At 46.3% G+C, this 24,725-nt stretch overlaps 1 protein-coding gene across 1 annotated transcript in view; it reads right to left on the bottom strand.

The window, feature by feature from the left end:
* The window catches only part of LOC114700349 (Down syndrome cell adhesion molecule homolog), a 216,542-nt gene that overhangs the window by 119,899 nt on the left and 71,918 nt on the right, over positions 1-24,725 (bottom strand). The window contains exons 5-8 of the mRNA XM_037210023.1: positions 13,713-13,909; positions 11,614-11,710; positions 10,947-11,075; positions 4,261-4,428 (exon numbers count right to left, since the gene is read on the bottom strand). Coding sequence (XP_037065918.1) covers positions 4,261-4,428; positions 10,947-11,075; positions 11,614-11,710; positions 13,713-13,909 — 591 coding nt within the window. The remainder of the gene's footprint in view (positions 1-4,260; positions 4,429-10,946; positions 11,076-11,613; positions 11,711-13,712; positions 13,910-24,725) is intronic.

The following is a 24,725-nucleotide window of genomic DNA, read 5'->3' as shown; positions in this document are numbered from 1 at the left end:
CAGATTTTAAATAGCAACACCTCACTCAGAGCATGAGCATAGGAAGACCCTAAATGGAGCCTTCTCGAGGCTAGACCCCTCTGCAGGCTATGACCTGGGACACAGGAGGGGAGCAGTCAGAGATGCGGTGGGAGGGTCTTACTCCATCCTGCCTCTTGTTCTCTCAGCCTCCTTGCTTTGCCCTTGGCCTCTTGTATCTTTTCTGTCTGGATCTCTCATTTCAGTCTGCTCTTTAAGCTTCTTAAAGTCAAGCTACTTCAAGAAGAACACACTCAATCAAGTGTCTCCTAAGAACCAGATCATTAATTTGTACAGAAATCTGTTTCCAGAATCTGAGGTGTCAATACCAAGAAGACTGTGTGTTACTGAGCGTGTAGACCATGCCTTTTCACTGCATTCTCACATGGTGGAAGGGGCAGGGAGTGCTCTTGGGCCTGTTATTAGGGATTACTTCTACTCATAATGGTACCACCCTCACAACCCTATCATCTCCTTAAGGCCCCACCTCTTACTGGACATGAGGATTGGATGCATTTGGGGGTATATCAGGATTCAGACCACAGTACCCTTCAGAATCTTCAGTGTGGGTGTAGTGGGTAGCTGTTCCAGCTTTGACCTGGAAGTACTTTCCCCATTGAGGCTTCGGTAACTGTCAAACCTACAAGGTGGGGCTGAGACAGGAGCCCTTAATACCCCAGATCCGGATGTGCTGGTGCTCTTGGTTCCTGGATCCTGGATGCTGGAGGTAGACTGAGGGGAGTTTTCCAGAGAACACCACTGGGTTGTGCTTCACCTTTCCCGGACACTCTAACCTATCCCTTCACTTGTAAGTTACCCCACAAAATAAACCTCCCTTTTAACTATGTGGAGTTGCCTTAATACTACAACCAATAAGTGCTGTGGGATGTCCTGTATGCTGTGAATATATGTTGCTCTGATTGATTGATAAATAAAACGCTGATTGGCCAGTAGCCAGACAGGAAGTATAGGATAGACAGGACGAGCAGAGAAGAGAATTCTGGGAAATGGAAGACTGAATCAGGAGACACCAGTCTACTGTCCAGAGAACATCATGTAAAGGCAGCAGGTAAAGCCATGGAACATATAGATTAACCGAAATGGGCTGAGTTTAAGTGTAAGAGCTAGTCAGTGGTAGGCCTGAGCTAATGACCAAGCAGTTTAATTAATATGAGCTTCTGAGTCATTATTTTATAAGTGGTTGTGGGGTCTATGGGGCTGGGCAGGACTGGAGAAAACTCCAGCTACAGTGTGGTGTGGGTCTAACACTACATGTATTTTCTCACCACACACACACACACACAAACTGCACTTCTATATCATGCTGAAGAGTATAAATATTCAGTACACACTCACACTCAGACACTCACACTCACACACACACAGAACACACAGAGTTGGAATATAAATAGCAAACACTTCCTGTTGGGGGAGTCACAGCACAGCTCTGGACACAGGGTCCATGCAGAAGTGACAATAAGCCTCATATGCGATTGCCATCAGGATCCATGATCTAAGATGGCGAGACTTGGACCCTGAGTCCACCCAGAGACTGGGAAAGTTACTTCACAGGGTGGAAGTGTCTCTGGCGTGGCTCTTCTAGGAAAAGCACAGAAAAGGAGAGCCAAGGTTTAAAAGGTTTAGGAGAGTGGGAAGGGAGTACAATGCCTAGCAGAGTGTCAAAGGGGAGACCAGAGTAGGGCTGCTGGGAATCACTTCTTGTAGCTTTACAGTGGTTGAGGGGGTAGATACCTAGAGCTAAGCACCTCACAGATGTCTCCTCTGCAGGTGTGAAGTGATAAGTGGCCTCAGGTCCCCAACACTTGGCCACTACAACACTGAGGCTTCCAGGCAATGTTCACTGCTTGACAAATAATCTCTTTATTTTCAGAAAAGCATCAGATAGGTCTCCCCAGATGGCTGCAGTTCCTGAAAAACATGCCTTTTAAATATCACTGCCAGGAAGTGTCTGTGGCATCTGTGGCCGCTGCAGTCAGTCCTAAGGAGGGTCCCTTGGTCAGCACAGGGACATGCCCACACACATGGAGAATGACTTTCTGATTCTAGTCACACAAACCCTACCCCAAGACAAAGCCTAGCTGCTAGTCTGTTCTCTTTTTTGCTCATCTGAATGTCAAATCAGATTCCAAGTGGGGCTGCCCAAGCCAGCAACTAGGTCACATCCAAGAGCCTAGTCAGGGAGCCAAAGGGCACAGACTCTGTTTCTGTCTGCAAAGACATTGGCAGCCAGATCTGTTCACCTGGCCTCCTGGATGCAGGGAGAAATGCTGCCATGGCAACCAGAGGCTGCTGCAGAGGTGAAGAGGAAAGGACACAGCCTTAACAAGACCAGTGCTAGCAATGGCCGTCAGGGGAGCAGCTGCTGGAGATGCTGCTGGACAGAGGGAGAGACAGGGTGTGAGAGGACAGGAGGACACTGAGCATGTGGCTGGAAGTTACACTTCGGGTTGAAGAATGTGGGAAACTTATTCTTTGAATAGCCAGTATACTGTAACTCCAGGAAGTTAGGGACAGGGTAGGTAAACATTTTAATATGATTCTGTTTTTACTGAAATACATGTCAACACTCAGTTTTCAGTTATTTCTGAGGAGATCAAAGTGCTTCCAGAGCTTGGAATTTGGTTTTCCAGTGGTCAGGTATATCTGCATAAAGAGGAGAGGGCACTAGACATATGCCTATTTTACAGATGAGAAGACACGAAGACAGAGTCCAAGGATCAAACAGGAAGGCGTCCTGGCACCCACCCTTAAAAACCATTTTCAAGATTGGATGTCTTCCTGCACTAAGAAACAGGTCCCAGTTTATGGCCTTGAACACACCCAGTCTTGACTGATCTTGGAAGCTAAGCAGAATCAGGCCTGGTTAGTACTTGGATGGGAGAAAAGGGTACTGTACCATTCACACACACAAACTCATTTCTTCAAGAGTAATACTGACCACTAAGAAAGACTCACAATGTTGTGGCTGGGCTGGTTCAGAAAAAATCACACTTCTTTGAATTTAGCATGGGAAAGTAATCTTGAAAAGGGGGCAAATGAAAGCTGACAGAGTGCTCACTATTTCAGAGCTTACACTAAAGAAAAGTTGAAAATGACCGACATATCCAACCATGTGCAGTTTGCTAAATATATGGTGTGGTATGTCACTATGAGTCCTAAAAAAGCATTTCAGAGATACAAGCACCATGTCTATGCAGAATACAGAGTGGGTAGTGGGATGTCAATAATGAGCTGCCTGGAAGTTGATATCAACTTCTAGATGAATCACGGTCACTGGAAGATGATGGATAATGGTCTGACCTTGGATCAAACTTACAAAACTCTTTGATTGACAGTGGAGAAGCAAAGGTAGGGTGAGTACTAGTCACTCCTCTCTTTCCAAGAAACAAGATAGGCATTGCTTCCCTCTAACAGAGCCCAAAGGCATTGGCTTCCTCCCTTCCTCCATGGGATAGGCTCACAGTCAGCATCCACTGGCCACAGCCAGGTTTTCAATCTTCTGCTAACTAGTTAACTCCCTCCAGGCAGGCTGGAGTAGACATATATGTCTGTGTGTGCATACATGTGGGTATGCATGTTGGTAAGCATGTTTAGATATACGTATGAGTGATGAAACTTGTCACAAAAGTGATCTAGAAGCTTCTGTCAACATGGTCCTGTGTTAGCTCTAGGTGACAGGATGGCAGATGTTGCTCTGTCCATTTCAAAATGCTTCTATGTATCTTCAAAATTTTCAACATTCAATAAGAAATAATTCATCATGGTGGAAGAACAATAAAACAATTACGTCAATCATTAAGCATTCTGTGACTCTCCACTTGCCCACAGGCACATTCATGGAGTTTCTGACTTAAGCAATGCTTCTTTCTCCCACACTTGAACTCGTGGGTCTTGGGAATACACTTAGCCTTTTCCCATCAACCTGGGTCCAGGGTAGCAAAAACAAGGAATTGTACAACAACGTGACTCCTTGAGTCCCTCAGCATGGTTAGCCTATGTTTTCCATTCACATTTCTATATTAAGAACCTTGACTATCCTAATAACAAGAATGACCTCAAAGCTGGGGCAAGGTGCTGTGGGCATTTTTATCGGGTATGGGGCCATGGGAAGCCCACATCAAAGAACTTCATCAGGAGTCGGGAAAGGCATGATTCTACATTTAAGCATCTGAGTCATGAGAGTGGATGGCTGGGTAGCAGGTTGTAACCGGTGCCACCTACCTGCCTCATCTGCCGTGATGGTGATCTCGTTGCTGGGCTCACTCTTGCCGATCCGGTTCTTGGCATACATGCGGATGCTGTAGGTGGAGGAAGGATGGATGTCAATGATGGTGGCCGAGTTCAGCTGAGGGGAAACATCTTTGGTTCTTTGAGCAGAATCCCAGGAGTCTTTTGGGTTTTGTTTTTCAAAAAAGAAGAGATAGAGATGTGAGTTTTTTTTACTCTGCCTTTGAAAGTTCACAACAGGATTTTTTTTAAAAAAAAAAAGAAAGGAAAGGAAAGGAAAGAAAGAAAGAAAAAAAAATACCCCCAAAGTGAAATCTCAATGCAATGTTTCCAGCTTTTTGTCAGAGCTGGTCACTAGAGGGTATGTGGGGTCACACACTTATTACCCATGCCAGTGGGTAAAGGACTGAGGTGAGCTTGGGAAAGGGAGGGACTTTGAGCAAACACAGAACATATGCCTGGGGAAGAGCAGGATGGGGACACAAGTGGTGGAAGCTGGTTCTGTGGGAGCCTCGGCCACACACACACACACACACACACACACACACAGACACACAGACACACACACACACAGACACACACACACAGACACACACACATCACACACACACACAGACACACACACACAGACACACACACAGACACAGACACACACACACACAGACACACAGACACACACACACAGACACACACACACACACACACACACACACACACACACACACACACGAGCTTATTCTACAGTGCACCTTCACACATTGCTCCCCTCCAGGTCCCTGGTTCTAAAAGGTACAAATCTCATCAAAACTCTTCACTATATCTGCCCCTTTCTTCCCAAATCAAGTGTGATAAAACTAAGATCATTCTACACAAGCTAGTTCAACCTTAGCGTAAATGCCATAAGGCAAGCACCTTGATAAATTTTGATTTTTAAAAACTCGTTTCATCCCAAGTCTTTTATGGCAGGAATCCTTTCTCAGGAACAGTTACTTTGAATGTCTGCACCTCCCTATTGTGAAGAGATATCATGGAATATGTGACAGTTTGAGCAGAAGAATTTTAGGGCTTTGGTAGAGGATGATGAAGTCAGCTAAGTTTCTTATATCAGAAGAGTTGGGCAGTTGACTGAGGGTGGGTAGTCATTAGCAGGTGTTGGTTGTAGGAGAGAAGACACTCTGAGACCATGGATGGGGAGGATGTATACCCATCCTCCACTACTGGGTCCTGTTCTGTGATCTTCAACACACTTGAGGGTTTTTAATGGAGTCTTGGGAACTTTGTCACACTAGTGATGAGCTTAAAGGGGCTGCCTTGTGCCAAGGTAAACCAAGACTTGAAGAAACAGAAATGCATAGCTTCAGACTGCTTGTAAGGATTTTCCTTCTTAGGGAATCACACATACTAGAAGTGGATCATCACTACCCAAGTGCAAAGTACAGGCATCTTTTGAGTTGGGAAGACTGGAGATAGGATACTGACATGGAGAAAATGTGGTTAAGCACTAAATGATGGGTTTGACAGAGGATGAATGAGGGGGAGAAATTTATGTCAATGAAATGATGTTCAACAATGAGCCTATCACATAGAGAGGAAAGCAGGTTTCCTGAAGAAGATGTTTTGATACAGGGAGGAACCACTAGAATTTCAAGCTACAAAGAAACATGGGAATAAGCAGGCATTAGGATGGTTCAAGGTTGTATCAAGATAATATGCAAATTTCTGGAAGTGCAAGGACCAATGAAGACACAATTTGTTTACTGCAGTTATATATATGAGATATGGAAGAGACTGAGAACCTGGAGATGCAAATGAATATCCACTGCCTGATTCTTCCTCCTACCTCCCAAGTCCCATGACACACAGAGACAGGGAGGGAGTGACTATGCATCCTGCTGAGCACTCAGCAGCCACCAGCTATTATAGGTCCCTTTGGCCCAGCCTAAGTTCCTGTAGGTGGTCTACTTGCAAAACATTTCAGTTTGCCTCAGAAGCCTCCCTCACACTCAGAATCCAGACACTGGGCCAGGAGACCTGTACGATGTCCCCACAGAAATCCTATTGCTTGCTTCTGCAGCTGTCCCCAAATATTCCCCCACTCCATCTTGCACCCTCAGACTCGGGTCTGCAGCCACAATTTTCCAGTTTGTGTACTCCAAAAACATTGATGTGGACTACACTACATCCTCCCTAGTTATGTTTGCATTTTACCTTAAATTCTACTCGTTGATCTGGGAACACAGGCTCTTCATTCCTGTGGCTTCTGAGTCTGTGGGCTCACTGGAACCGCCCCCTCGGGGCCTGCTGATGTCTGTGCTTGCATACTTGTTGAACCTCAGTCTCGAGGATACTGTGCCAATGGATCACTGTGGTAAAAGGCCTCACTGTGTGGGCCATGCTGATAGAGTTTGGAATGGCTGTCTCATTTGGTTGAATTCTAAGGATACCCTGCCAAACTAAGGATTTGTTTTTTAGTGTGAAGGTCTAGGGACCCAGTCTACACACAGATGGTGATAACTAGGGGCTGATATTTGACTTCAGCTGTGTTATCTCAAGCTCAAGATCCTTTTCCTACTGCCCTTGATCTTCACATGTTCTCCTAAACCTCTTATGAGATGATAGTACCAGACACCTGCTTTAGGACTGCTCCACCACCATAATGTCCCTGCAAGGTCTTGGCTTACTGGTGGGGAGGAATGATGCACAAATAGTGGTGTCAGACATAAAACAAGGCAACTCTATAAGTTTGCATGAAGTAAAGCTCAGAGAGCGTGCAGGGCCAGACTGTGGCCTGGTTCAGCAAGCGTGCACTGGAAGTGTCTACTGGAAAGTGGCAGCGCCCCTCCCCCCCCCAGAGGCTGGTGGAAGAAGAGAGCAGAGAAGTACAATATCCACTGCTGACTCCAAATAATCCAAGGAAGGATTGGAAAGCTGATAAATTCTGCGAACCAGTTCAGCTTGGAGCTCAGGTGTCTGACCCCAGAGGATGACCAGTCGCCAGGGACAAGAGTAAAACAGTGGTCTTGGCTTAAGGATATGTGGTTAAAGGTTAAAAATCAGAATGAACATGGGTGGCTCGGAACTCCTAGAGACATAAACACATGTTCCTAGGAAAAGAACATGAAAGGCTCGAAAAACAGAAGAGAGCTCAGAAGACTAGAGCCAAGACACTGGCCCAGGGACACTGGGGAACACTGTCCTGGGATCCTGTCTTCTCCACTGGGGATGACAGTCCTGATGAAACTGCAGGAGGAGGAGGAACCTTGGAAGACAACAAGTATCTGCCCGAAGGATACTGTGTCTTGGGGCTTGGATGCAGCCAGCCCTATTTGCTAAGGACCGACAGTGTGCTGATGCCCACCACATAGGTTTGCTAGGCGCTGGCCAAAGTGCTGAAGTTCTCCACACTTTTGGAGGTGGAAAGAGAGGAAAGGGGCCAGCTGAACAGGCTTGGAAGAAAGCAAGGGTTGTGGTCCCTCAACATGAGAGAATGGAGGAGATGTAACCGCTATAGTCTAGTGAGAGGGGAGAGCCCACATGAGCAGATGTTGGGGGACTGTCACAGAGGCCAGAGTGTCCATGTAAAGGAGATATAGTTTCCCGAAGAACCAAAAGAAAGGAGCAATCAGAGCACCACAGAACTGCTGGCAATACAGAAGCTACATGGGGCAGGGAGGCACCTGTCTCCTATGCTTGCTTACCACCAGGTGATATCTGTCTTTGGTGTTTCCAGAGTGGGTGTCACAGAGGTAGGCATGGACAGGGGCTCTTTAATATTATTATTATTTTGGTGAACAAAAAACCAAGGACATTTGTCTTCAAGTCATGGAAGGAGGATCATTGGCCAAGGAATGATGTACGGGCTGAGGAAGCCCTGTGTGGGTGAACCCAGGCTACATCCTTTAAGAGTCCTGGCTGGACAGGGCAAAGTGGGCACTGCAGAGCTGGTGAGTTCATGTTTCCTGGACTGGATTGATCCAGCCTTGATGGATGCACTGATAAGAACCCTCTTTGCTAAGAATGTGAAGGGCTTTTACTACACTGGAGCAATGTGGCTTTTGTAGGAAATTTACAAAAAGTAGATGACAGTTCCTTTTCCAGATGATGATACTACTACAAATAAGTGAAGAGCCAGGGTTCAATGAACATTTAATATGAGCCTAGAATGTGTACCAGAAATCCTGGAGTGCAGAGACACTGTGGAGGCCTGGCCAGAGACAGGTCACAAGGGTACTCCAAGGAGACAGCTACTTAGAAATTATATTTGTTTATAGATTATGGTAATGAGGTTTACATACCCAAAAGATACTGAGAAGAACATAACTCACGAAGATGCTGACAGACACATGGTTTACAGAACTGAGTGTAGCCACTACTCACTAAGAGAACAGTTTTTCCCTCTCTTCAGGGCTTCCTATTCTGAGGATGAAGTATGTAAATTAAACACAAGGAATGTTTCTTCCACACTCGAGTCATACTAGACAATGTACCAAGTGCTAGGGAGCGAAAGAAAGAAAGAAAGAAAGAAAGAAAGAAAGAAAGAAAGAAAGAAAGAAAGAAAGAAAGAAAGAAAAGCTCAGGTCTGAGAAACTTGCAGGGTACTGAGAGGGGTGTGCACTGAAATTTCTTAGGTGGTGAATTAACCCCATCAAGATGAGCTTTTGTAGGCCTGCATCTTATAATTATTTTCATGCATGTTTGAGCAACATAAAAGGCTGCACTTGTCATGATGACCATGTGTTGGAAAATGAATGAAGCATTTTAAGTGCACTTCTGTCTTAAAGACTCATTAAATATCGATTTAACATCCACTGCCCGTCAGGTATTTATAACAATGGGCAGTGTGGAAATAGACCTAGCAGGCAGAGGGAGCCCAACCAACTTCCAGGCTAGTGGAGTGACATGCATGAATGGATATGACAGTTAATACACACAGAGGTGCACACTTGATATATGTCACAGGACCTGCCAGGAAACAGGAGCACCAAGGAGGAATGAGGGCCCTGTGGTCTAAGGGAATTAGGTCTTCTTGCCAGAGGCAGCATTGTGCTCTGCAATGGTCTCCTCTTTCATAAGCAGAAGGGAGACAGAGGAATAGCAAGGTAAAGCTCAGGCCAGTAGAGGGCCAGCATGAGCTGGATCCTAATGCTCTCTACTGTTGGTTTGGGTGGGTACCAGCTGTTGGCATGGGGATCATCCCTGAAGGCAGCATAGACCTGGCCTGCTCTGCAGTGGGAGGCTGCTGTGTGTTCTAGTCCCAGGAACACAGGCAGTCAGTGCTCAGCCTGTGGTAAGGTAGGGCTCCTCTTGCTATCTGGATCCTGTTGCCTGTCTGCATCTCCACTGGCACTCATCACTACCTCCTGTTTCCAGGCAAGTCTGTGCCTCACTCCACTGTTTTCTTCAAGACCTACTCAGGACTCTTATTTCTGTGCTCCATTTGACCCCTTTTTAAAAGCCATCCTCTTTCCTATTGGCCCTGTGAAAAGCCCATTTGTCACAGCTCTGAGCCTTGGGTACTGCTCCACTACTTTTCCCAGGGACATTGTGACTTGGAGCTGCACTACCCACCTTGAGGGTCTTCCTGGGATTGCATGCATGCAACACTTCCATCTGAAACTGAGACTAGGGAGCTGAGCCACTCCCTCTTCTTATGTGCACCCCAAAACAGTTATCCTGGACAAGACCTTAACTGTTGATTCACACTTGTCACTTGCTTTGAGTCTCCAAATTCTCCTCTTCCAATTCTTCATTTCTGTTAACAGTTATTCCTGGTTCTATCCCTGGCACACTGCGAGTGAGACATCCTGCCCTCTAGACCTGCTTTTCCCAGTTGTCCTGAGTTGGATTTGTTGCTACATCTCAGCTCAAAAGAGACCAAATCACTCCTGGAGGGGCAATGTGAAGCAACACATCAGCCTAGAAATAAAAGAGAAATGCTCTTGTGTCTCTGAGAAGTACATTAACCCTTCCCATGCAGATCGCTCTCCTGCCCCATATCTTCTATAAGACACAGTAAAATTCTGGCTAGAGGCCACAGTGGTGGTGTTCTGTCTTTGGGGAGACTGTAAGTTTCCAAATGGCCTGTAGTGGCCTTGGGAAAAGATCAGTAAGAATGCCTGTCATGGAGCTGCCAGCTAAGTCAGTTTTATGTGTTGGCTGTGGACTGAGTGCTCCCTGGCCTGTCCCTAGGGCATTTCCAGGGGGTTGTGGTAGAGCCACTATCACTCGAAGGAAGATTAGTCTTCCTCATTCTGCATAAACTTGCTGTATGCCACATCCTGCAGACACCAGCATGGTGGATCCGGAGCTTGGGATAGGAGACCCAGGCTTGTACTCTAGGGCAGTCACCTACCCAAAGCAGTGGAAAGTAAAGGAGGCTGGTGGCTAGGAAAGACCGTGACAGAGCCTATTTCTGTTGGTACCCATGGGCAGGCCTGTGTTGGCAGGAATGCCTACCAAGACCAGTGGGGATCAAGACTGAGGTCCAGCCAGGTCACTCAGGAAGGGGCTGAACATGAGCACGGAGAGTAACCTGGACATACTCATGCAAGAATGGACCGAATGGAAAGAACATTCTGAGGTTTGTGAGTGTGTGGAGGAGCTGTGGACACACAATGAAGAAACAAGGAAGGCAGGAGGGTGGAGGTGGAGACAAGTCAGGAGGGGAGTGAAAAGCTTACCTGATTTATTTTTGCATTCGATGTCATAGCCTGTGATAGGGCTGTTGCCGTCGAACCCCATGGTCCACCTGAGCGTGATTGTGCGAGCTTTGACGTCTTTGATTTCAATCTCGGGAGGGTCTGGGGGTTCTGTACCATCAACAGAAAGACCAAAGACCGGGGTTGTTTCAAATCAAGCCTGGGCATCAACTCCAGTGAGAGATTGCCTACAGCTCCCAGGCACTGCCTGGTTGAGAGCGTTTGCTAGCCATTTTTTTTTTTTTTTTCTGATTTGATAAAAGGGATTGCCCCACTTCCCCAAGAGATTCTGTTTGCAGACAGTGTGGCACCAGGCCAGACCTGCAGGGTGTTAAGTATCACTGCATTGACTCATAGCACATTCGTCCCAGACACTGGACTTCCATTTCACCCTCCTCGTCTAGTGCATAGGCTAGTACACTGGCCAAGCTTGTCTGAACTTGGCCTGAGCCTCCCTCTCACCTGCTCCCTGAATTCCAGGGCTTCACTCTGACATAGTCACACCCCCTGATAAAATGCAGATTTATGCTGGTTTCCCCCAGAGCTAGGCTTTCCTGAGAATTAAAAGTGTTCCCAGATGACTGGGGCTGCATGGCTTCCTGAGGTCAGCCCACCTCATCCCGAACTCCTTTGGCTGTGTCCGTCCTACCTTGCACTGTGAGCTGAATTATTCCACGGTCCTCCCCGTAAGAATTGATAGCATGGCAGGAGAAGAAGCCAGAGTCTTCCCTCACTGTTGGCAAAATCTGCGACCAAAGCAGAAAAGTGGTCAAGTTAGTTAATAGCCTGAGCTTGAGATCAGCAGACATGACTTCCAGTGGGAAAATAGCCTTCCACCCTTCCTGCCATCCCCAGCACTCATTACTGCTTACAAACATGGACACACACACACACACACACACACACACACACACACACACAGCACAGACACAGACACACACATAAACATTCCTACTCCCACATGGAGACACACATACATACATTCATGGACACACACACACAATACAGACACACACACACACAGATACACCCAAAGACACTAGGATATCCACACTAACACACATGAACACATACACAGACATAAACAACACATTCATGGACACGCACATGTACATTCTCATCACACATAATGCACAGAGACACTCATATACATATTTTCCCATTCACACACATGGACACACATGGATGAACAATACACACAGACATACAGAGATACACACACAATCACATTCACACAGACACACTGAGAGGTGTATATTAGATGCAAACATAGATGTATGCATACATATCCACTTTCACAGATATACACGCATGCTCACACACTTATGCCCACACTCACAGAATGGCCTGCACCTATGCATGGTCACACACAGACACACTGACAGAGACATACTCACCCACAGACCAACACAAACTGATAAACACTGGCACACAGAAATATATACATTTATACAAATGCACACACATGTTTATACCCTCTGAGGGCAAACTACTTCCATGCATTATAAGCATGCAAACAGGTTTGTCTGTCTTGTTAGACTGGATGTCTAATTTACATGGTCTGCTGTCGTCAGGCTCATATATACTCCACACACTTCTCTCTCTTCCCATGTGCAGTGATTTTAAAGAATCATGCATAAGAAACATCCGTGAATGCATCAGCCCTCTGTACCCACCACTCTGTTCCCACAGACACAGCTGTACCTTTCCTAAACACACTATTTCTTGTCAGGATTTCCTAAATGATCTGTACAACAGTCTCCACATTCCCACTGCATTTGCTATTTTGAACAACACAGTGTGGGTTCAAGTGTGTGTGGGATGTGTGTTATATGCAGAGTCTACAATGTCCACATAAATGATTGCAGCCTCCTCACATCGGTGTCTGTGGAACTAAGACACGGCTGTACCGCCAGAGTCCTCAGGACCTCACCAGGGTTCTGCGCCATACAGGCTCGAGGACTGCACCCTGGGGACAGAGCCACTATCTGTTCCAAGCACATAGCTTTAAATTTCCCTCATGTGTGTGCTTCTGTACCAGCCTTCCTCATTACAAAAGCATTGTTCAGTCAATCACCCATGGTGCTGGAGAACAGGCACACTTCCTCCTAGCTCTTGTAATTCTAGATTAATGACAGAATATTCTCTCCATTGGATTTTCTACAAAGAAGCAAAATACTTTTCTTTTTAAAAAATTATTTTATTTTCAGTTATATGTTTATGTGTTGGGACATGTGTGCATGTGTGTATGAGCCCATGGAGACCAGAAGAAGGCATTGGATCCTCTAGAGCTGGAGTTACAGGTGTTGTGAGCCACCTGATGTGGGTGCTAGGTACTGAACTCAGGTCTTCTGGAAGAGCAATAAATGCTATTAACTGCTAAGCTATTTTTCTAGCTCTCAAAAAGTATTTTTATGATAGGTTTTCTTTCTTTTGTCTCAAAGCTCGCACTGTTTTTTTTATAGAAGGTTGAACATGCACATTACACACATGCCACTCCTCTGAGGACAACGGTCACAAAGAGACTTCTTCCAGTGCTTAATTATTTCTCTGTGGACAGTGGCTGTGACAAGCTACTTCTGAAGGTCACTCAGTGACCTTGTCCATGTAGATAGGCAGAGGGATGGAGTGTCATGAGAAAATTCCAACAGGATGTTCACAACTCATTACAGCCCTGAGCATGACTGTGTAAGAGGGCTAACTGTTCCTGAACCCCCCGGCCCCTTCTGTCACATCTGGTATTTTTACCTGCAGAGTAGAAATCACCTCCTCTCCCACCTCCTTGGTGGACACCAGGTAACGGGCCATTTCGGGGTTAATGATCCTGTCCTCCTTCTCCCAGCGGACGATAATGGGTTTCTCCCCGTGTGCTGTGCAGCTCATTTCCTTCTTTTGACCCTGAGTGGCCAGGGTAGTGTTGGGATAAGAGGTTATCATAGCGGGAACTAAAAAAACCAAAGAAGACAGGCCTTGCTCAGCAAAGCTGCGCCCTTGATCCCCCACCATCACACTCGGCGATGCTCAAAGAGACAATTCTTTGAAATAATATTTGTCCAAGGAACTGCTGAGCAAGGGCCAAGAGGAGCAACGGATAGACAGTGATGGGCCCAGGGCAGAAATTGCCTTGCTGGTTCACATTCAAGGGGTTGCAGTTCCTGTCCAAGCCTGTTGGGGTCAGATGTGAGCCAGGGCGCCCAGCCTGTTACCAGGGCACACAGGCAAATGATGGTTCTTCTGCCCTGGGGAGGAAACCCTAGTTGCGAAATTACATCAGTCCTGGTAATTCTCACTCTCTTCTCCGCTCACATCTCTGACAAACTTTGCAAATCACTATTAAATCTTTCCCGAGAGACCACAAACCTACCCTCCTCCCATAACTTATAACAAAGGCTCATCCTCAACCTACTGAAGAGCAAAATTAAAAAAAAAAAAAGACCACCTTTCTTCATGAGATTTGCATTTCCTTTCTTCTACTGAAACTTAACCTGTAGTTTTTGTCCTTAGCAGTGGGTGGCGTAAGACTCCGTTCCCAACTATGCTAACAACCTGGAGTTCAAGAAGCCTCTTTTAAAATTCATCCTCTGAAATTCATTCCAAAGTTACAAGTAAGTGAGATGGAAAATATGGGTCAAAACCAAAATGGATCCTGGAAAGCTACAAGCAATATGGTATTGGTGCTTCTGTTATCTGAGAGACAGAGAGTTAAGAGGCAGACTTCCTCACTCAGGTGCCTCAAAGCCTTCACCTTTAGAGAAAACGAGAAACAAAAAGTCAAATAAAAACCCCAAATGACAAAGGACACAAATAACCTCGGCTTGTGCCACAGGCAGGGAAAAGCCATCTCCTCTGAGAATCTGTCACTCACACAGCCTGGCCTAGATTCGCAGTAAATGCATGCTACAGAATTAACATGGGGATGACCTTCCTTTGGTAACAAGCTTGGGGAATTCAACAGAAAGCAATCAAGAACACACCCTGGAAGGCTTGACCTTCCACCTGTTCTGTTGGCTTTCTGTCAGATGAAGGTGGCCATGAACTCTCTCATACCACAAGTACAAAGCAACCTGTACGATTGAGAGTCAGCCTCTAATAACTCAAGATAAGAGAAAGGTAAGATGCAAATTTTGAAATATTTAGGCAAAATAGATAGATAGATACAAATTTAAAAACAGGGGTAAGGAATACAATGTCTCTAAAGGGACCGAGAATCTTTGAAAAATATCAAAAACAAATCCACATGTCCCCATTTCTTCAGTTGCAGGGAGAGAGACCCCTCCCCTTGTTTCTAGGGTCAAACTGAATTTGTGTCACTCTAAGATTCACGAAAGTATGGCTTTCTGTGGAAGGGGACTTTGTGGAGGTAACTAGTGAAGGCCAGGGTCTGCTGCAGTGCAGCCTGCTGGGTGAACAATGTCACATCTGAAGTGACTATTCCACACAAGTCCACAGCCTGAGTTCTCCACAGGACATGCATTTGGGGGAGGCTGGCTCTACTCAACAAGGATGTTTCTGTTACCAAATGCATGAATGTATGTATGAATAGAATACTAATTACACATACAGGTATACACATACTGTATATAATGTATAAATATATACATAATATACATTCTGAAAAGGATTTTAAAGAGTTAATGATCTCACACACATCAATTTCTAACTAGCATTTATATTATTCTAGAAAGATTCCTTCTGTTTAATTCGGGAACTTCACTGTGTCTACCCCAAAATTGAGAGAAAGTTGACTTTACTTTAAAATTTTTATTAGCTTTTATATCCTTCCTTCCTTCTTTCCTTCCTTCCTTCCTTCCTTCCTTCCTTCCTTCCTTCCTTCCTTCCTTCCTTCCTTCCTTCTTTCTTTCTTTCTTTCTTTCTTTCTTTCTTTCTTTCTTTCTTTCTTTCTTTCTTTCTTTCTTTCTTTCTGTGTGTGCCACAGTGTGTGTGAAGGTCATTGATAACTTGTGAGAGTGTATTCTCTCTTTATCTACCATGTGAGTCCTTGGGGTTGAACTGAAGTCATCATGCCTGGCCACAAGTGCCCTTATCCACTAAGCCATTGAGCTACCTTGTTGGTACCAAATTCCACTCTTCTGCATCTTTTCTGGATACTCTTATAAATGGGACCATGCAGACTCTGTTCTTATGCTAGCCTTCTGAGTCCTTTAAGCATAGTGGACTCAAGGCTCGTTCACATTGTAGGGTGTTTTGAAATTTTAATTTTTTTTCATTGCCTAACATGACTCCCTTGCACAGATCTTTCATGCTTTATGGTCTTAAGGGTCTCAAAACCATGGGTAAAATTGCCCACTACACAGTATCTGTAAAAAGTGGAAAGGGGAACATGAAAAATGGAGGCTTTTCTATGAGGAATTGCACAAGAGTTTCTTTCAGTGTTAGTATTTAGAGTTCAGTATGAGTCTCCTGTCTTCCTTGGGGTTTGCTGGGCAGGGGCGCAGGGGAGTGGGAAGGCTGGAGTGCCTCAGAACGCAACAACTTAAAATCTACTGGTGAGGGAGGAGGAGGAAGAACTGCTCTGTACACACCGAAGCACTGCTTTGAGGACTTGCATGCTTTTTACCATTTCCTTAAAAATATCATTACATTTTATATAGAAAAATTACATTGTGTGTGTGTGTGTGTGTTTGTGTGTATGTGTGTATGTGTGTGTGTATGTGTGTGTGTATATGTGTGTGTGTATGTGTGTGTGTGTATGTATGTGTGTATGTGTGTGTATGTGTGTGTGTATGTGTGTGTGTGTGTGTGTGTGTGTGTGTGTGTGTACATCACATCGTGGCACACATGTGGAGGTCAGAGGACAACTGGCAAGAGTTGGCTCTCTTCTTCCACCATGCAGATCTCAGAAACCCAGGCCACTGGGCTTGGCAGCAAATTCCCTGACCTGCTGAGCCATCTTGTAGACCTCTGCATTTGCCTTTCTTAGGCTGTGACAAGTTTTATTGCACTCTGTGTGGGAGACATGTTTCAGCAGACCACACAGCTTGAGATTTCACTCATTGATGCTATTCTGACAGAGATGCTCCTCATTTTTAGTCATATTTCTCTTTTGGGTGAGAGTCCCATCAAGATGGGGCTTTTAATTCTGGTAATGAAGCCAGCATTTAGTCAGAAACACTGAGCTAGCCTGTGTTTCCCTATCCTGCTTAGAATGGTCAAAAGGATCCATTTGTTTTAATGAGCCATTACCAAGGCTTTTTTGCAATGCTGATGTTTGAAGGCATGGCGACCTTTTCACTTGTCACAATCCTGGGCACCGAGAGATGACAGCATGTCAGTGCAGCTACGCTCTATGCCATGATTCCTGAAGCATCACAAATGGATGGGGTCATTTAACAGGAATTGGTACCAAGGAGAGGCTGAGAGAAAACTGCTAGCCTCAGAGCAAATCCAGACCCAGGATGGCTTTGGCCAAAGCTATGTGCTACATGCTTTCTGCCAAAGTTACTCATTAAGGCAGGTGTTGTTTTACATCAGGAGGAACTGGTTCCTCAGCTCCGCTCATTAGCCATGGTGCTACCCCACAGCTCCTTAACTCTCAGCAAGTCTGCATTCTTGTGTTGTGTTAGGAGCATCTTCTGACCTACTTTCTTGCAGCTTAAAGATTCAGCCATGCAGGGTTGCTGCAGCCCCTGGCCAGAGAGAGTCATCAGGCATCTCTCCACTTGACTCGCTGAACAGTGACAGGGATGTGACCTCCTTAATTTGACACTGAACAATGGTGAGGGTGTTTGTATCATTGAAATGGGTAAATGCTAGAAACTGTTCTTCACCCCCTCCCATTAGCAGCTAATTATTAAAACACTTATGAAAATAGTATTTGAGATAGTACTTCTCACTGTATTTAATGTCTTTCAAATGATTCAACTCTCCAGCTGGCAGACTAGACCAACCTCAGAATGGACAATCTTCACATCTTGGTTAACCCCACTCATTCCCTCCACCTTGCAAAGAAGAAAAGAGGAAGGTAGAGAGGCGTGGCTATCAACATTTCTAAATCAAGTGTCAAAAAGGGTGTGACCCGAATGGGTCCCATTCAGAACTATCAGATCATCACAGGCACAGGGTGTCCAGCCACCTGAGTCATCTGGGATCTTCCATGTTTGAAAGTGCGAAGTCTTACCTCCTTAGAAGTCACAGTTCCTCCATTCATTTGGAAAAGATGACAGCGACGGTGTTGGACTAATAAGGCAGGGGATCATAGAGAGTCTACAGAGATGTTCTGAGTCATAAGCATGTTTAAAATTCTGTGCACATGGATGCTTTGCCTGCATGTATGTCTCTATGTTACATGCATGCCAGGTGCCCATAGTGGACAGAAGAGGGCACTGAATCCCCTGGAACTGGAGTCACAGACAGTTGTGAGCTGCCATATAGGTGCTGGGAATTGAACCTAGGTTCTCTGGAAAAGTAGCCAGTGCTCTTAACTGCTGAACCATTTCTAAAGCATGAATATTTTGAAGCTATTTATTCAACCTTATTTTTTATATTTCTAAATTCATTTCTTCATGGTAAAATTTCAAACAGACAGACTGTCAAAAAAACCAAAAAAACCCAAAAACCTACAGATTCATTGTGGGATCCACAGTCACTCATAGATTTTATGATTTATTTTTGTTATTATTCCATCAGAAACCTACATTTGTCAAATGTGTAGCTGTTACTATTCTATTTCAGTGCCTCTGAAGTGAGAGCAGGAACCAGTGAGGGTCTCAGGGATGAGACACAGGACGGAAGTGGCAACAGAGGGAGCCTTGCTGTGTCCCAAGCAGTCAAGGCACGGTTCACGGGGTGGAAGATTTGTCCTGGGATCCACTGTCTGAGGACCCTTTTGTACACGTCACATCAAAGAAGTGACCAGAGAGCCTGGTTTCACCTCATGCCACATTGCATGCTGAGTGGTGTGGATGTGCTTGACTCCTGACTGACTCCAGAAAGGTGGATGGGATCAAATGTTCTCAGTGGGTGTATTAGCGACTTATCTCATCAGTGACCAAAGTATCGTGCAGAAGAAAACTATGGGAAGACAGCCCATTGTAGTGAGGAAGGGTGAACAGCCCATCATAGTGGGGGGGTATACAGTCCATCATAGTGGGGGGGTACACAGCCCATCATAGTGGGGGGGAGGGTACACAGTCCATCATAGTGGGGGGAAGGGTACACAGCCCATCATAGTGGGAGGGCAGACAGCCCATCATAGTGGGAGGGCAGACAGCCCATCATAGTGGGGAGGGTAAACAGCCCATCATAGTGGGGGGGCAGACAGTCCATCATAGTGGGGGGGGAGGGTACACAGCCCATCATAGTGGGGGGCAGACAGCCCATCATAGTGGGGGGGGCAGACTGTCCATCATAGTGGGGAGGGTACACAGCCCATCATAGTGGGGGGTACACAGCCCATCATAGTGGGGGGCAGACAGCCCATCATAGAGGAGGGCAGACAGCCCATCATGGTGGGGGAGTAGACAGTCCATCATGGTGGGGGAGTAGACAGTCCATCATGGTGGGGGAGAGGTAGACAGTCCATCATGGTGGGGGAGAGGCAGACAGCAGCTTTGTGGCAGAAGTTGTTCTCATGTTCGTAGACAGAAGTAGACAACATGGCTGAACCTTCAAAGGCCCGTCCTAGTGGCCTTCTTCTACCAGGTCCCACACCATAAAGGCTTACCAGCCTCAACCTAGCTCCACAAGGGGCTGGGAGATGATTCAACAGGTAAAGCTGCTGATGCCCAGCGTGACATCCTGAGTACAACCTGGGCAATGCAACTCCACCCCATGATAGCCTAGACTTTCTCCAGCTCAGACTCTGTTCCTTTTCCTGCCCCCTCCTTTCTTTTTTCTTTTTTTAAACAGGGTTTCCCTGTGTGACAACTCTGGCTGCCCTGGATTTCCCTTTATAGATGAGGCTGGCCTTGAATTCACAGAGATCTACTTGCCTCTGCCTCCCAAGTGTTAGGATGAAAGGCATATGCCACCAACGCCCAGCTTTTTCTTCTTCTTATGCATCTTTCCCAGCAAATTTCCACGTCACAACTTCACCACAACAAGAGCTACAACTGACACATGCTTAGAACTTCCATCTGTGCGAATTCCACTACTGGAGAGACCTCACACTAATGGATTCCTGCAGTGTTCGTCCTTAGTGCCCAGCTTGTTCTGCTGGGCATAGTATCATCCTCACGTTTATATGTATATGTCAGAATTTTCTTCTTTTAAAAACAGAAACAATATTTTAACAGAAGCCTAGACTACACTTTCTATCAATGGACATTTGGGGGCTGGTGAATAATTTCCTATGATTCTCGATGGACAGAACACTATTGTTTTAAAAGCCTACAGAAAGAACTATGTGAGGAAAATGGATGAAAGTCCTTTGCCTGCTTTTCCTCCAGCTGCTCAAAGGCCAAGCTGCTGCTTCCTAGTTTGGGGCCTCACTCTGCTCCACTCCCGTTTCCTCATCTGTGAGAACAAAGAGACCCACAGCTCCCTCGGCTCTGATGACAATTAATGAGATTATGTTGGAGGCACCAGCTACAGGGCGTCTGAAGAAAGGCCTTGTGGAATCCCAGGTCCTGATTATCACTGCTACAGGGTCATGAATGCCTCCTGCCCAAATACTTACTGTTCATAAAAGTTTTAGCAAGTGAGGCTGCCTACTGGGCAGCTCTAATCCCTATAAAGAAAACGGTTCCTCCTGCCGGGAATTAATAAGTTCTTAGCCACACTGAAATATCTTCTCGGCTGGGTTATTGTACTTACATAATGAAGTTACTTTGATTATAACCATTAATCAGGTCCATGTTTCTGAGCTAGAGTGGGTCGTACTTGATGCGTGGCTTTAGCAAGGACAATATTCCCACTTCCTGGCTGCACTGCCAGACTGGCTGACATAATTAAACCTGTCAGGGCAACGACACAGAATGCTTAGGCTTCATACCAGATTCACTCTGAAGTTGCTTCTTGTCCACCATTGGAAGAAATTTGATTTATTTTGCATGACAAGCATGAATATTAACCAAGAGATATTAAAGCGATATTTCCCCCCATTCACAAGGAGATGCAGCAAGTCATTTCCTCCTGACAATTTCTTTTTCCTGTCTGGTTATGTACATACTCTGTTTTTGCCCAATAGAAAAACTCACTAGTAATTAGAGGAAAATGAGAGACTAGTAAATATACTTGCATTTCCTGCTGAAGTGATAGTAAAAAAAAAATAAGTGGAAAAAAAAGTTGTCATGGACCATGGCTTTTATGCAAAATGAGATTTAAAAAAGGTTGTGGGTGATGCTTGGATCAATCTCCTAGACAATGGCCCTCCTGGCATTCACACTCTGTGGCTTTCTCTCCCACATTCTCCAGAGCCACCAGATCATGTGACCAACAGGCAATGGCTGAAGTAGTGGCTCATGGCTCCAAGATCAGATTATAGGATGTCTGTGCCCACCATCTTGGGCATGGCCTCCATCCCTGGCTGCAGAGAAGCCTGCTACAATGTCACCTGGGTGCCTAGGCTGCCCACTGCAGGACCCGGAGGGTATCAGGCTGCCGCTGACCCTCCTCGAGCCTGGAAATGGATTTTCTCTCAGCTCCTTCTGCTCTCATCAAGTATTCTGAGACAGTTTTCAGAAAGCAAGCAGTTTCCATGGAAACAGAGCCAGCCGTTTCCAGGTGGCCTGGGGATGGACACAGGGAATCCATGGACCCCAGGCTGAGATCGGGCTTTGGAGCAGGTGGTTCACATGGAGATGCTGTTTGTCACGGAGAAACACAGAAGGGGAACCACATCCTCATTAAAAACACTAGCTAGTGATCTAGACCATGATTCTTTACTGCTCTGCTGCCCGGCACCTGGCCTGGGGCTTGGGAGGGCAGCACAGCGCAGGCAGCCTGCCTGCCTGCCTGCCTGCCTCCCTCGGGGGTCTGGGGGCTTCCTCCACCTACAATCTCTAAGTCTTCCACCTTCCTGCCTCTAGGTTGACTACTTCATAGAGTGTCTAAATCTCAGAAGCGCTGCCCCTTGGAGCCGTTCTGACCACATTTGGAGTCTGTCAATTTCCTCTTTCCTTTAGTCATTCACAGCGTTCCCGGGACGCCACTGTGTTGGTGACAATCATCTCTGTCATTGACTGAGTGTCTTCACCGACTGACCACACCCGCACGAGGACACAGTGGACGTCCACACCCAGAATTCTACAAGCATTTAGTCTTAATGGTGACTCCAGGAAGAGGGCGCTGATGGCCCCTAGTTTTATGGTTTAGAAAGTGAATCAAGCCCACTTGCCCTATCCTAGAGGCCACAAAACACCAGGAGAGAGCTGTAATGCACACAGCCAATGCTTTTCACCTGTGTGTGAATTCAAGGGTGCAGCCTTGCCTGGTTCTGAATTGTTTGTAAGATAGCACCACGCTCCCGCGTTCTTCTGTCCATTACTTTTTTTTGTTACGTGTGTGTGTGTGTGTGTGTGTGTGTGTGTGTCTATAACATGCTAGTAGACAGTGCACAATGTTTTTTCCATTGATGTGTATTTCTTTGTGTGGGGCGAGTAGTTTATCTGGGAATTTTCAGTGCATTTTTTAGGGATGGTGGTATTTGTGTGCATATGTGTACATGTTCACATACATGTAGGTTCATGTGTATATGTGTGTACATGTGTGCACATGTATGTGGAGGCCAGAGGTTGATGTCAGCTGTCTTCCTTAATTAGTGTCCACCTTGTGTGTTCAGGCAGTGTCTTCAGTGAACTTGGAGACTGCCCATTTGGCTAGTATAGCTAACCAGCTTGCTTGGGGATCTCCAGTCTCCACACGCTGGGTCACAGGCAGAATGCCACACTCACTGCCATGTACATGGGGGCATCATGGATCTGAACTCTAGTCTTCAGGCTTGCATGGGGAGCACTCCACCTACAGGGAGCCCTTTTCCTACAGGGAGGACTTTACCTATTGGGAGCACTCCACCTATGGGGAACACTTCACCTATGGGGAGCACTTCACCTACAGAGAGTACTTCACCTACAGGGATCACTTCACCTAAGGGGAGGACTTCACCTACAGGGAGCACTTTACCTAAGGGGAGCACTTCACCTACAGGGAGCACTTCACCTACAAGGGGCACTCATCTTCTCAGCAACACCCCCTCCCCCAGTTTTCAGACCATTGCCAAGCCCGAGCACTGTTCACAGTTTTTTATTCATGAGTCACCCTCAGGTAGAGAGAGAATTTCCAGTCACGGTCTGTGAGCATCTTCATGTTTACGAGACTACACAGCTCTTGGAGCTGGTGTGCAAACTTTCAGCTCTCCCAGCACGTGTGTGACTCATTTGTCTAAAACCTCAGCTCTGTAGAGAACTCTGAAGTGCAGCCTTGAACATCACCTGGGAACTTTCTAGAAACATGAAGCCTTGTGCCCCACCCAGGAAATGTGAAGAGACCCTGGGTGTCACTGGTGAGGCAGGACAGACTCGGCCTCTTCTTCCTCCATCATGGAGGCCAGAGCCCGGCTCTGACCAGCACAGGAAATGAACACTAGCTCCTTCCAACTCGCCAGCTGAGGTGGTGCCCTGACCCCACGATGCCGACGCCTCCCTCTACCCGACACCAGAGCCCCAGCCTGAGGTGTGTTGACCGCAGTCATTCCTCGGGTGAGGTTATGTCCTGGTTCCTCTCCCAACCCTGTCGTTCGCTGTTGTACAACAAACAAGTTACCTATACAAGTGCGGACTCAAAGGAAAAACAAAAGCCATGTGAAGGTGGTAGCTTTGGGGAGACTGTGCAGGTTTGAAACCATAGTGCAACGTGTGTGTGTATGCACGCTTGTGTATGAACACATGTGTGGGTGAGCCTGCACGAAGAGGTCAGAAGTTGACCCCAGGCGTCTTCCTTACTTATTCTCCCTTTTACGGTAATTGTGTTCTTGGCTTCCAGCACAACCACATGGAGCTGTGGCTGCACATGTGAACACACAAGAAGAGTGCATGACCGGGTATACCCTCAGGCAGCTGCTAGTGGGCATGCTCTCACACATACACGGCCTCTGTCAACCCACAGTAGCCTCTGGAAACGGCTGTCAGAGTTGTAGTGGGTAGCTGTTCCAGCTTTAACCTGGAAGTACCACCCCCCTTGAGGCTTCAGTAAATATCACGCCTACAAGGTGGAGCCGAGAGAGGACCCCTGAAGACCCAAGATCCGGATGGGCTGGCTCTCTTGGTTCCTGGATCCTTCACGCTGGAGGTAGACCGAGCAGAGTTCTCCAGAGAACACTGCTGGACTGCGCCACACCTTTCCCAGACCCTGCTACCTATCCCTTCACTAGTAAGTTACCCCACAAAATAAACCTCCCTTTTAACGATGCGGAGTTGCCTTAATATTTAATATTTAATATTTAATACCAATACAGAGTCCTCTTGGAAAGCCAGCAGGACGTCACCACATTCTTTTCACTTGAATTACCATAAAATCTTCCCCCAAATTTCGTACAAAAATCACGACAACATGCGATTTTTCTGCACATGTATTTGTAATAAACACATGAAGACGGACTCCTTACATAGGGGAGTTTTTGAGCTGGGGAACGTGGGTGGAAGTTTCTCCTCCAGCTCCACAGGTTTCCCAGACTACAGATTTCATGAGAGGATCCTTGGCCGCGCATCTGTGGGGACACGCGGCAGCTGGGGTGAGCTAGCGTGCAAAGCGCAGGCTCAGGAGGTGCTGGGAGCTCAGTCCTCCACAGGAAGTCATGCCCACTCT

The sequence above is a fragment of the Peromyscus leucopus genome, chromosome 12, assembly GCF_004664715.2.
Source record: "Peromyscus leucopus breed LL Stock chromosome 12, UCI_PerLeu_2.1, whole genome shotgun sequence".
Classification (NCBI taxonomy): domain Eukaryota; kingdom Metazoa; phylum Chordata; class Mammalia; order Rodentia; family Cricetidae; genus Peromyscus; species Peromyscus leucopus.
Note: the sequence above shows the minus strand (reverse complement) of the source record. Positions and strands in the feature narration are given on the sequence as shown.